Source organism: Neolamprologus brichardi, chromosome 7 (assembly GCF_056152115.1).
Source record: "Neolamprologus brichardi isolate AB-2024 chromosome 7, ASM5615211v1, whole genome shotgun sequence".
NCBI classification, from domain to species: Eukaryota; Metazoa; Chordata; class Actinopteri; order Cichliformes; family Cichlidae; genus Neolamprologus; species Neolamprologus brichardi.
This window is the reverse complement of record NC_142110.1, coordinates 40272982-40284845: the sequence shown is the minus strand read 5'-3', so window position 1 is coordinate 40284845 and position 11864 is coordinate 40272982. Positions and strand designations below refer to the sequence as shown.

Here is an 11864-nt window from a genome sequence, read left to right as displayed (position 1 = left end):
TTTTGTAGCAAGTCTCAATCGTGCAAAAACGCAAAGCGGGAGAGGGCAACTTAATACGAACGGTAAGTAATGCTTTTACGGTCAACAGAGGTAATGAGTGAGGGGTAATCGATTATTGGAGAAATGAGTTCAGCGGCAGTGGGGTTCACCTGTGGAGGGTCTGTGATTGGAGAGACTGAGCTTCACTCCGCCTCCCGACGCGCTGCCCGCCTTCCCAAAACCAGAGCGCACTCGGCTCCTCATTGCCTCCTTCTTGCCGCCGCATAACATGATCCCCATCTTTCTGAGCGGACGCATAACGCGACAGATGGTTTCACTACGCTTTCCCCTTCTGTTCTGACCGAAACTGCTGTTGTTTAAGAAAAAAATCTTGTTGCTGGTTTTGGGTTTTTTTTGGATGCGCAATGCAATCTCGTTGGTGGAGTTGTGGCATTCGGTTGGTGACATGGACATGGGTTTGGAGCCTGGCATTGCTTGGAGCGTGGTGCATTCCCGCAAACGAAGGTAAACTAAAACAGGAAGGATTTAGGGTTACTGACAGCGCTGTTTGGCGCGCGGTTAGGCTTTAACGGGCGCCGAAAATCGGTTAAAGGTCTGCTCGTACCACAGCTGGTGCCCAGACCATCGGGCTCAGACTCCTTGGCTGGTCTATTCGTTTCTGGAGCCGTTTGACGGCAGAAAGAGGTCGTATATAATATTAATACAAACAGATTATCTTTATGACAGCTGTGTGCCCCGTGTGTGCAATGACTCTGTGTTCCCAAACTGTAAAGGGTCGAATAAAAAAGACCTTTGGACAGAACATGTCTCTTTCTGATAACCATTCCTCTGAGGACATGGCAGCGCCAACAGACGCACAGTGCGCTGCAAAAATCTCCGTATCACTCTTTAGCATTTTTGTCTTTAGCGTGTAAGGTGCTCACCATAGACTGGACGAAGAATGCAAATTCACATTTTTATTTTTGTATTTATTTATTTTCTCTCTCGGTAGTTACTGTAAAACGACTCTAAAATTAAATTGACCGCTTGGCTTCCCACTTATTAAAATGCTGACGTTTAGGTGTGACAATAACTTAATTTCCCTGAAAACTCATTTAGTTTGGGCTTGCCTTGTTCCTTTATAGGTTTGTTCATGTTTGGTTCTATCAGCACTTATCATGTCAGATTAATCTGTGACCGCTCATAAATTTCCTCAGTTCCACAGTATATTGCAAAATACCTGCAATATTCTTATCATCTGAACAAATGTACACCTACACTGTCCTACTAAATGTGAAAAGTGGGCAACTGTAAAGTGGCACAAAATAAGGATAAATATTTGACAATAAAGGCAAAAAAAACTGAGTAAGAAGTGTAAAATAGTCTGCCAAATACTGTTCCCACGCCATTGTCTGCATGAGCAGCATTTTAATAGCTCCAGATGAATACCATTGTTTGGAGCTATTAGACAGCATTATCCGGGAAAGAGAGAACATTCATCAAGCAGCATATTCTCCACATGGCAGATTTATTTGGTAAAAGTTTATATTCACCAAAGTTCTCAATATTTGGCGACAGGACACTCAGGGGTCCTGGAGGGTTTAGCAGGGCGTCATTGGCCAGCACATGAAAAGTTCACAAAGATTGTTTAGATTGTATCTTTCTTTTCTTTCTTTCTTTTTTTATGAATATATCCTTAATGTGATAAGGTGCACCACTACACTGTTCCATTAAATAATGAAAATATGTATGTGGTTAAAATACACCTAGTACATTTATTCGTCGTTAGTATCAAAACCTGCTGTCAAAATACTTGAATACCCCCCTTTTTTAAGCCAAAGCCTTTTTTAAAGCCAAGCTTCAGGATGCAGTCAATGAAGTGAGTGAAGAGGAAATAAAAAAACATGCCAGCATTTGATCTTTCACATCTGGCATATACGCAGACATTTGTTTTCTTTGTTGTCTTCAACTATCAAGTTAAAACCTGTTCATCTCATTCTAATTTGCAGAGAAAAGATATTAAACTTTTACTTAACCAAACACCAGAAATAAAGTTGTTCAACACCCAGCCAGTCAACAACCATTTACCTGAGGTTAACCATTTAAAACCAGCGTTAGATTCATTTGACAGATATTTGCATTGCAAAGGATAATCACCATAGCACTGCATGCATAATTGGAGAGGTGAGTGAAGCCCATAATTAAACTAACCTATTCTCTCATTTGACTAATTAATTGTAATTAGAAAAAATAAATACAATTAAGGCATTTATTTTTTGCTTGTGTAGACAAATTTGAAAAATATTTGGGTATTTTGGCCACTTGCCCATCTCAGGTTTTGTTTTGAAAAAGAGGAAGTTCTTATCTGACAGCATGCTACTAACCTCATGTAAATGTTTTGTTTTCACTTATTCGCCAGTCTCACTAAGTACATTTAAATGACTGACTTACTAAATCAGGATGCAATTGTTCAAAAATTAAAATAAATAAAAAGGAAGTTGTGCACACATTACCATGTTGAAAATTCTGTCTCTTGAAACTAATCAGCTCATTTTTTCTAAACTAATGAAATTCAGAGTACATCCCAGAGCCTCACATCTGTTACATTATTGCTGTGTTTGATTAATCATGATGTGTGACACGAGGAAGATATGGGGTTTTGGGAGCCTAAACGGATTTTAAAAGCTTTCACTTTACTTTTTCTTGGCTGTGGCATTGATCAAATGGAAATGGTGAATCTGGAGTAATTACACCAAATGGCTTGAAAGAAAGAATATTTGTCTGCCTCTCTCTGTGTGGGAGGGGAAAACAGACCATTAATCCCAGAGAACTCTGAGCTAACACGTAAATTGTCAAAATCAAACATCACAAGGTACACACAGGAAAAAAAGAAAAAAATATGAGGGGATTGCATTAATTAAAATTGCACATTTCATATGTGCAGGTAAAAGTAACAGGTAACATATGTTTACACACGAGACCGTTAAAAATAACTTAGGTCAAGGAGTAAAACTGCATAGTTTCAGTGTAACTGAAAATAAATGTCCTTTGTCTAACAGCAACAACACGTAACTCGAGGAGAATTTTATCAGTATTTCCAGTGTTAAAAATCCACACATCCTTCAAAGGATTTAAAATATGTATCCTTGAAGTAATGTCACTCAAGACTTTAAATCACTACATTCATTTAGCTGAGATGACTTTTAATAATAAGTGCTATAGATCATTGTCATAGCCGAGCTCTAACTTGTTAGGTGGTTTAATCCTTAGAGAGAACAAGAGAGGGAAAGAGGTAACATATCCCTTATGATCTAGTTCAGTATCACTTATCTCTTCTTTATGGCCTAATTAGTTGTCTAATCGCCTCCTAAGGACATCTTTTATTATTCTCTGTAGAACAGTGAAGACAGTAAGACAGGAGGTGTGTCTGCGTCTGTGTGTTTGTGTGGTGCTCAGGGTTGCAGAACGTCTGTGTCTGAGATATTGAGCAACGCTGCATACACCAGTACACCTTGTGATGCAGATTATTTATGGATGCCTATCATTTTGTTTACATTAGGGCAGGGTTCGTGTGTAGTTTGGTTGTTTTATGACAACACATGTAACTGTAAATGTTACACTCAACAGCTGGTCAGGAAGTCACCAATGTTTCTGAAATTGTGTTTTTGGATAGTTGGCTGATTTTTCTTTTACATACATTAATGGTTGGTTTGTGTAAATGTTACATGTAAAAACCTGTTTAGGTGGCTTTAAAGAACAGCAGAAGTTTTACCTTATCCAAGTTTTTTAGGAGGTTAAGTCTTAAAGATTTGTTTTTACCAACCTGGCTAAGCTGTGATGGGTTAAAGAAAAATGTCTCCTAATGCATAGTGTGTCCACCAGTCCCCTGCTGGACTCAAATGCAATTTCTGTTTTTCACTTCTGTGTCATATCCAGTCCTATTTTTTGTTGCTTATCATCAGATTTCATGTTTACAACATAGATGCAAAAACATTTCTTATGAAGTTAAACATGTGACAGAGCTTAACCAAAATAGAATAAAGGCTTCAATTTAGACATGAACTATTTAGTCATAAAAACAGGTAGAGAGACGCGGCAAGGAGAAGTATCCCCTTTGTCTGCTGTTGTAGGTAGATACAGATAATGTTTGCTTCAGTTAGCAATATTTTCTAATGTCTATCTCTTAATCTGCTTCAAGTATAAAAGCTTGTCTATGGGTCACTTGGTTGGACTTTTCTTTTATTGTTTGAGTACACATTGTATCAAACAAAGAACAAGCCAAATGTTATCGTAGAGGAGATAAAGAAAACTGAACTCCGCTTTAACAGAATATGAGCTCAGTTTATGACAGCATATGGTGTTGTAAACTGTGTCACGTCATTAATATACTATGTGTTAACCTGCTTTGTTCTCACCCAGTCATGTGGCCACAATGATTTAGTCAGATTCTGCACCTGGGTGTTAACATCTGCCTATCTCAGCCACATCCAGTATGTTTATAATGAGAGCTTAGGTTCAGTAAACATCTAATATTTTCCAGATGTTGACATGTGCTTTTGTTGAGATAAAACTAACAAGCCACTAAAGAGAATATTGTTTAGTGCCTCCAAATATGTCAAAAAACTGAGATGACAATTGCCTTCACGAGAGGCTCTTTTGTCAAGACCTGTTGTGCATTTGATGCAGAAGAAGCATGCGAAGGCACACACGCAACTTGCGAGATCACGCTGTTACCAGTCTTGCACAAGAGTTGATGGAAACACACTTTAAGGATTTGAAGTGATCAAGTAATTGCACTTGACAGCTTTCAGCCAGGAAGCTGAGCAGGGAGGTTTTCTCTTTTTTAATGGATTAGTTTGAGTTTGAGTTGTGTTGCAGACACTGAATTGTGCTTACAAAGTTGTGTGGGAGTTTTTGGTTAGCATGATCCCACATTCTCATTCACGCACACATTCTAATTCAATAAATTTTACATGTGGAATTATTTTTGACAAATGAATGTGGATAGAAATCCTTTGACTTGGGCAAATATTTGCTCTGATGAATGAATCTGTAATAAGTATAATGTCTGGCTTCTATTTTCTTAAGCATTTCTTTGTGACTAATGTGTCATCAGTTCTTAGCACATCCATTTGAGTCTATTCACCAATCAGGCTTTGTGATGCAGCAAGCCCTGGTCTTCATTAGCTGAATATGTGTAAATCGTTTTATCTTGGTGACTTGGTATAATAAGGGAGGGGTAAAAAAAGTGAGGATTTACATTTACATTTACATTTCTTCTTCCTTTTACATTTCTAATGAATCAGCTTGTTGCTCATCTTTACTAACAATTCTTTGTATTCTCAACCTTCAACAGTAAACTTGCTGGATTCCCGCTCTGTGATGGGAGACCTGGGATGGGTGGCCTACCCTAAGAATGGGGTGAGTATACCTCTTTCTAATATGTATTGAAAAGGTGTTGATTTGTAAAAGTGTGGGTGAGATTAGACAAATACCAAATCTCCATTTTTACAGATGCTGCAGTAAGTTGTTAGCAATTATGATGTTTTTGATTCATGATTAGTGATCTTTTGTTTTCTTACCCATTAGGAAAGTAAACTCATTTGTGTGTAAATCAAAAGACACTTATAATTATAATTTACACTGAAGCATACTGTAAGTTATTCTTTTGTTTTATCAAGGTGAAAGATCATTTTATTTCCAAGAACTTTCAGTTCATTATCAGGGTAAATTGAATTCATGAATAATATATCGAAAGTCACCATGGAATATTTTATTCTCAAGCCAGGAATTGAATTTCCATTTCCAAGTATTCCCAAGGTGAAGGCTAATTAGAGAATGACTTACTAGACTTACTAAATTGTTATTTCATGGTATTATATAGTGTATTTTAATGAGGAAAAATGGTGCTTTAAAAATGATTAATGTCTTTTCGATTTTCAATACTACCTTAGAACATCAGACATTAAGCTACCACTGAGTTTGCCATACTTCCGTGAAAAATGGAAGTGTGGAACATCTGGGGGTTTACAGTGCCGTGGCTTATCTAAACAGAAATGTTTTGTGCATCGATTTGATCCACATTAAAAATCTCCCGTCTAGTGGCAAATCTTCCCTGAAAAGATGCAGCTATACACACCGTACCAATACTGCTGACCATAGCATTTTCTTAGCTTTGAGTATTCAAATCACAGCCCACTCTGTGGCGGTATGTAGATGGGAAAGATAGTGCTGACAAAAGCAGCCGTATGTGCAATCATATTAATGAAGATTTCATTATGGCGTGCGAGTTTTTAACAGTACAGCTGCATAAATAACTACATTTAGGGGAGATGGAGAGAGGAAATAAAGGACTTCATTAGACAATCCAAGGATCCCTTAACAATGTCTTAATTAGTTGTTATGTTTATATTCAGCTGCTTTTTAAGACAACTCGTTTTGGGGGGTTGTCTAACAAAGACACACCAAACATGTCTTTATTTCCCAGTTGGCCATTATAACGTGTTCATTGTTGGTACAACAGCACACTATTTGCAGTCTTGGACATTTTTTCACACAAGCACACACTTTCACACTTCAAATTTTGGCTAAATAAGAACTTGAAAAGGCACGAAAGTTATTTATTTAATTATTTTTTAAGTCTCATGTTCCAGATGGCTTGTTTTATTCCTGGTTTTCTCCTCTTCCCTTCATCCCCATCATTGCCTTTACTTCCATTCTTCCATGTCCCTGAACATGTGCAAGAGTCCTCATCTCCAATTTCTTCTTATTCATGTCCTCTACTTGCCTTTGACTCTTACTCTCTTCTCTTTGCTTTCTTTGGCTTTGTTTTTTTTTAAATAAAGATTTGACAGTTTTTTAAACTTGAATTTAAACAAAAGGGATTAAAATAAGAGCTTTAAATGTGTCTTAAAATGTGATGGATGACCTTGAAAAACTTGGACAGATTTCAGAGAATGCAGTAACACTAAACACAGCATAATTACTGTAACAGATAAATGTCTTGAAGTAGGAGAGTGAAACACTCTAGTGATTTACATGGTAGCTTGAAATTGGATACTTGGAGTGGAAAATCATGAATACTGTGTTATAAAATCCTGTTTCTAAAAGCTGGTTTGTGTTTACGATGAGTTCCTTGAACTTTGTTGTTTAGAGTTGTTGTTTCTTCGCTTCTTTATCCACATCTTTTCTCTATACACAAGCTCAACATAAACCGAAGTTTAAAAAGACCTCTGGAAGTTGCTGTTTCTAATTTGGAAGTCTGAGTGGAAAAAAATCACCAGGCCTCGCTGGCTGGTACCCAGAGTTATTTTTGTTTATTGAGACTTGGATCTTTATTCTGGCAATGTGGAAAGAGAAGTAGGGAGAACTGGATATATAGAATGATAAAATGGGATTTTTCCAGATGAAGATATGCATGAGAAGCATGAGAAACCAGTATTTCTTTGATCTCGAGAACAGAATGCTTTCATTTTAAACTATTTTTGATAGAGGAGAAAGTTCCTGAAATAAGGACAACAGCAATTGGAAATCTAAAAGGTAAAATATAGTAGCTTTATTTTCATTGGGATGTAATCATAGGGCGGATGATAAGGCAATTATTGAACTTGTTGTGGTGTTGTGTGTTCATGTGAATGGGAGAAAGACCAAAACAGCTTTTTAAAATGGGCTGTAAACATGCTACTTTTTTCAGCTTATTTTACCCTAAGTTCTATTAAGATTGACTTGAGGCAAAGCCTCATCTGGCCAGTGAAGAAACTGCAGTACGTGGTTTCATTTTTCAGCACCAGAGACTGACAATTGTTTGCGCATGAAAAGACTGAGCAAGAAATGCTGTCGTACTTGAGGCTAAACATGGAGGAGTTTTGATTCATCAACATTTGAACTTTTTTTCAATGTTGATATCAACTGTATATCTCCCTATTGCCAGTGGAGGAGCATTTACTGATAGTTTGGATATGACTTTTATGTTTAATTAATTATGTTTAGATGTTTAGGGTCATATAATAAATTCTAGTTATGTGCTCTACATAAAAAAAGACCACCATGTACAGTGCTGTTCAAATATCTTGGGCCACCAATTCTTTATGTTTTGCTAGGAAAATGGGGAGTGTGTGCAGGGTTTTATTGAAATGTGCAAACATACTTGCATTATATATAATGCAAAAGCAGAGTTTGTATAATTCTAATGAGCTGGAAAGTCAATATTTAGTATGACCACCTTTATTCTTCAATACAGCCTCAGGCAAGTTCCCTTGTAATTTCTTTAAGTAGTCTGCAAGAATAGTTCTTCTGGGTTCTTGAAGAACATTTTAAAAGTCCTCTCATGCTTTCCAGATACTATTGATATTTCTTTGTTTATAATTACACACAATTTTGACAAGATCCCCAACACCGCTGGCAGAAATGCAGCCTCAAACTATAACAGAGCTTCCACCATGTTAGACACTCACTGTTGTACCTCTCTTCTGACCTCGTTCTTACCTTTTGACAGTGATTTGAATTAAACATTTAAAATTTGGATTCATCACTCCATTAGACCTGTTTCTACTGAATTCAGCCCAGTTCCTTTGTAATTTAGCATTCTTCAACCTTTTCTCCATTTCCCTTCCTTAAGAGTGGCTTCTCTACAGCCACCCCTGGAAGGGCCTTGTTCCATATTTCTTAAGGACTTTCAAATACTGTTCATCTGCTGTTGTTTCCTCTAGTTCTTGTTTTACTGTTACTATTTATGCCTATCAGACTGTGTTATTGTTGACATTTTTCATAGCTTTAACTAAATAAATTAGAAATTGTGTGTTTTTGCAACAGGGTGCTTGTAGGAAAGTGCCTAAAGGTAGAATTTAAAGTTAATTCTTTGCTAAATTATCTGTTATGTGTGGACAAAACACTGGTCTATTCCTCCAGATAGGGACCTTTTTTGCCTGAATGACTCATAGGTAAGATTTAAGTGGCTAAAAAAAAAAACAACAACAAAAAAAAATCTCTGACAGCGGTCAAATACAAGAACTGGACTGAAAATGTGTGAAAAGGTATCCATTTTCCAAAGAAAAACTTTCAGAAAGCCTGGAGAACAATTGCTCAAGACCACTTTAAAAAAATTACAAGAACCTCAGACTCTTTGGAAGCAAAATATAAAGGCAGGAGGGGTGGTTTCAGACTTTTGAATAGGACTGTAACTTTGGCAGATAATAATTAGAGAAACTGGCCAAGATATTTGTGGTATTCTCGACATAATTAACTGCTATTTAAGTATATTTATTACACCCAAAATTACTGATACCTTTTATAATTGGCTTGTTATAGTGATAAAATACTTCATTTGTTTATGTGTTTTGCAGTCTTATGAAATTATAAACAGCTTCAGCACTCTGAACTCTGAAGTTCATGATTCAGAACTTTTCAGTTTCTAACAACACGCTGTACAATTAATCTTTTACGTTTAACTGCTCACTGATTAGGTAATCAGTGAGTCATTCAACTCTACCATACAGTTTCATTTATGAGGTGAAATTTAAAAAAAGCAAAACCAGACTAAATTGATGTAATCACTGATTCCCTTGGCTGAACAGCCAGTTAGAGAGCTCTTTTTCATCAGCTGTATCCACTGATTCACTGTGCTCAATTGACCAAAGATAAAGACAGGCTAACGCCAAAAGTACCGAACAGACTTCAAGAACTGTGGCTGAGCACAGATGCTAAATGATATCCCAATGACAGCTTACAGCAGGCTTTTTTTGTGCAGCAGATTATATACTATTTAGCTGATTTTCTTTCCAGTTACAGTAGAAAGATGAAAGGAAGACAAGGTGAGTTAGAAAGAAAAGAAAGCGGACAAGTTGAAGTGAATGGGGAAGCCAAATAAGTGTTGCAGTGTTGCAAGAAAGACAAAGTAGTTTGAAAAAATTAGAGAGGCTAGCTGAAATCAGGGAAATATTGGAAGATGAGAAGTCAGAGGCTACAAGTGGAAAAGGTGATGTGGAAAAAGGAGGAAGAAGACAACCTGCATTCACTTTGTTAGACTTTAAGATTGTATAATTAAAGTAAGAATAAAGGACACAAAAGGAAAACGATGATCGACGTGGGTGAAAAAAAATAAATCAGGCGAATGAGAAAGGAGACTATAGATGGAAAGAGGTGGTGTGTGTGTGTGTGTGTGTGTGTGTGTGGGGGGGGGGGGGTCGGGGTGGGAGTAGTGGCACTGGTAGTGTTAAGAAACAAAAGGGCCAGTTCTATTACAGTGTCATGATGGTCAGCAGTAATGGGTGATAATAATAAGCTGGTTACAGCGTTGTAGACTTACAGCCGGAAAGGCACTCAGCACAACCACAGGGGGTCTTCAGACTAGATGTGACACACAGAAATACACATATAATAGTGCAAAAAAATCCAAAACTAAACACACACACTAATGAGGAGCTAGAAGGATTCCTATAGGGGAGTTGTTTTTTTAGTTTGGAGCAAAGTGGAGATGAAATGACACACAAATGAAAGAGATCTTAATCTCTTTAGACTGAGTGTTGGGACCATTTGCACTCCTACAGGAATAGCAGCTTTTCCAAATTGGCAAAAAAAATTCCAAGTCATGCAGATAGTTGTGCTTCAGTGTGACAAAGTAATGACATATATGTGCTACTCAAAACCCTGCTGCTTGACAAAATATATTGTTGTTAGCTTTACTCAAAGCTTTGTGAAAATAGATTGAAAACCAATGTAACATACGTTGTCCTGATTGATGTAATTGGTCACAGTTGTTTCTGAGGTACTAGGATATTGTCTAAGTCTTCTGAAAAACATTACCTGGTAAATCCACTAGTTAGGTGGGAATAGAAAATCATTCCCCTTTCACATCATGAAGAGGCAGTCTGCACACAAAGTTAGCTTTATGCACTGAATTGAGAGGTTATTTCTGGAGTGATTGGGAAGGAAAAAGTAAAGTTGAAATAGATCTAGCATTAGGTGAGTTTATTGTGTGATTAACTTTTAGACTGACTATTTCTACAGTGACTCACATTACGAATGTGGTTCTGCAACTGCAACCTTACTGCTGTGCTGTTCTGTGCACAGATCAAAGTGTGTTTCTCCAGTAGGTGCAACTAAAAAGTCTTAGAGCAGTCTGTTTCTACATCAGCGGCATTTTCTGGAAAGCCAAAGCATGAACCTTGGTAACATTTGTTACTCATTTTAGTGGCTGTTTGCTTGTAAATGGGTTATGCTAAATAATTGTTTGATTATTCACTTTAAAGTGTTAGCTCAAGTATCATATCCTATTTACATTAGTAATTAAACTCTATAAATACAGTTGAGCTACAAAGTGGGAGGACTTCCAATTGCAACAATGGCAACACCACTTCCAAGCACACATGCCGAACCAATTTGTTCAAGGCAGAGTGAGAGGAGGTCGTCTGTTCAACTCCCCGCTGGGATACCAATAATGACGCTGTGTGGCTCTGTGTGTGTGTATGTGTTAAGCTGTGTAAATCTCAGAGCAGGCTTGTGGATCTGTGCGATCTAACAAGTAAGAGGCTTAATGTCTGTACTGGGACTGACTGGGCTGAGGTCTGGTGGAGATGGGGACTGGCACACAATTAAAAACAGATATCTTTGAATAGTTTGCACTCCATATATGTGAAGACCCTAATTAGCATAATACACTAAAACCACCAATCAAAACCTAGGTCTAAGCCTAACTCAGGATCAAAGTTTAAATCCTCAAACAGCGTTTTAATAAATCGCATAAGATGATTCGCTTTCCAACAATTTCAGGAAGCCTAAAAGTGAAATTGCTTGTTACAAAGATAAAGGTGCAAGACTATTAACACACTGCATGTGCACACAATATCTATAAATACTTAAATGTCTGCATCCATTAGCCAATGATTCTG

The 11864-nt window shown here is 37.2% G+C and overlaps 1 protein-coding gene across 2 annotated transcripts in view; it reads left to right on the top strand.

The window, feature by feature from the left end:
- Positions 1–254: 254 nt before the first annotated feature.
- The window catches only part of unm_sa34860 (un-named sa34860), a 62806-nt gene continuing 51196 nt past the window's right edge, over positions 255–11864 (top strand). For both annotated transcript variants that reach the window (XM_006795579.3, XM_006795578.3), the window contains exons 1-2: positions 255–504; positions 5336–5400. In XM_006795579.3, the coding sequence (XP_006795642.1) occupies positions 405–504; positions 5336–5400 (165 nt within the window). In that variant the 5' untranslated portion in view covers positions 255–404. The remainder of the gene's footprint in view (positions 505–5335; positions 5401–11864) is intronic.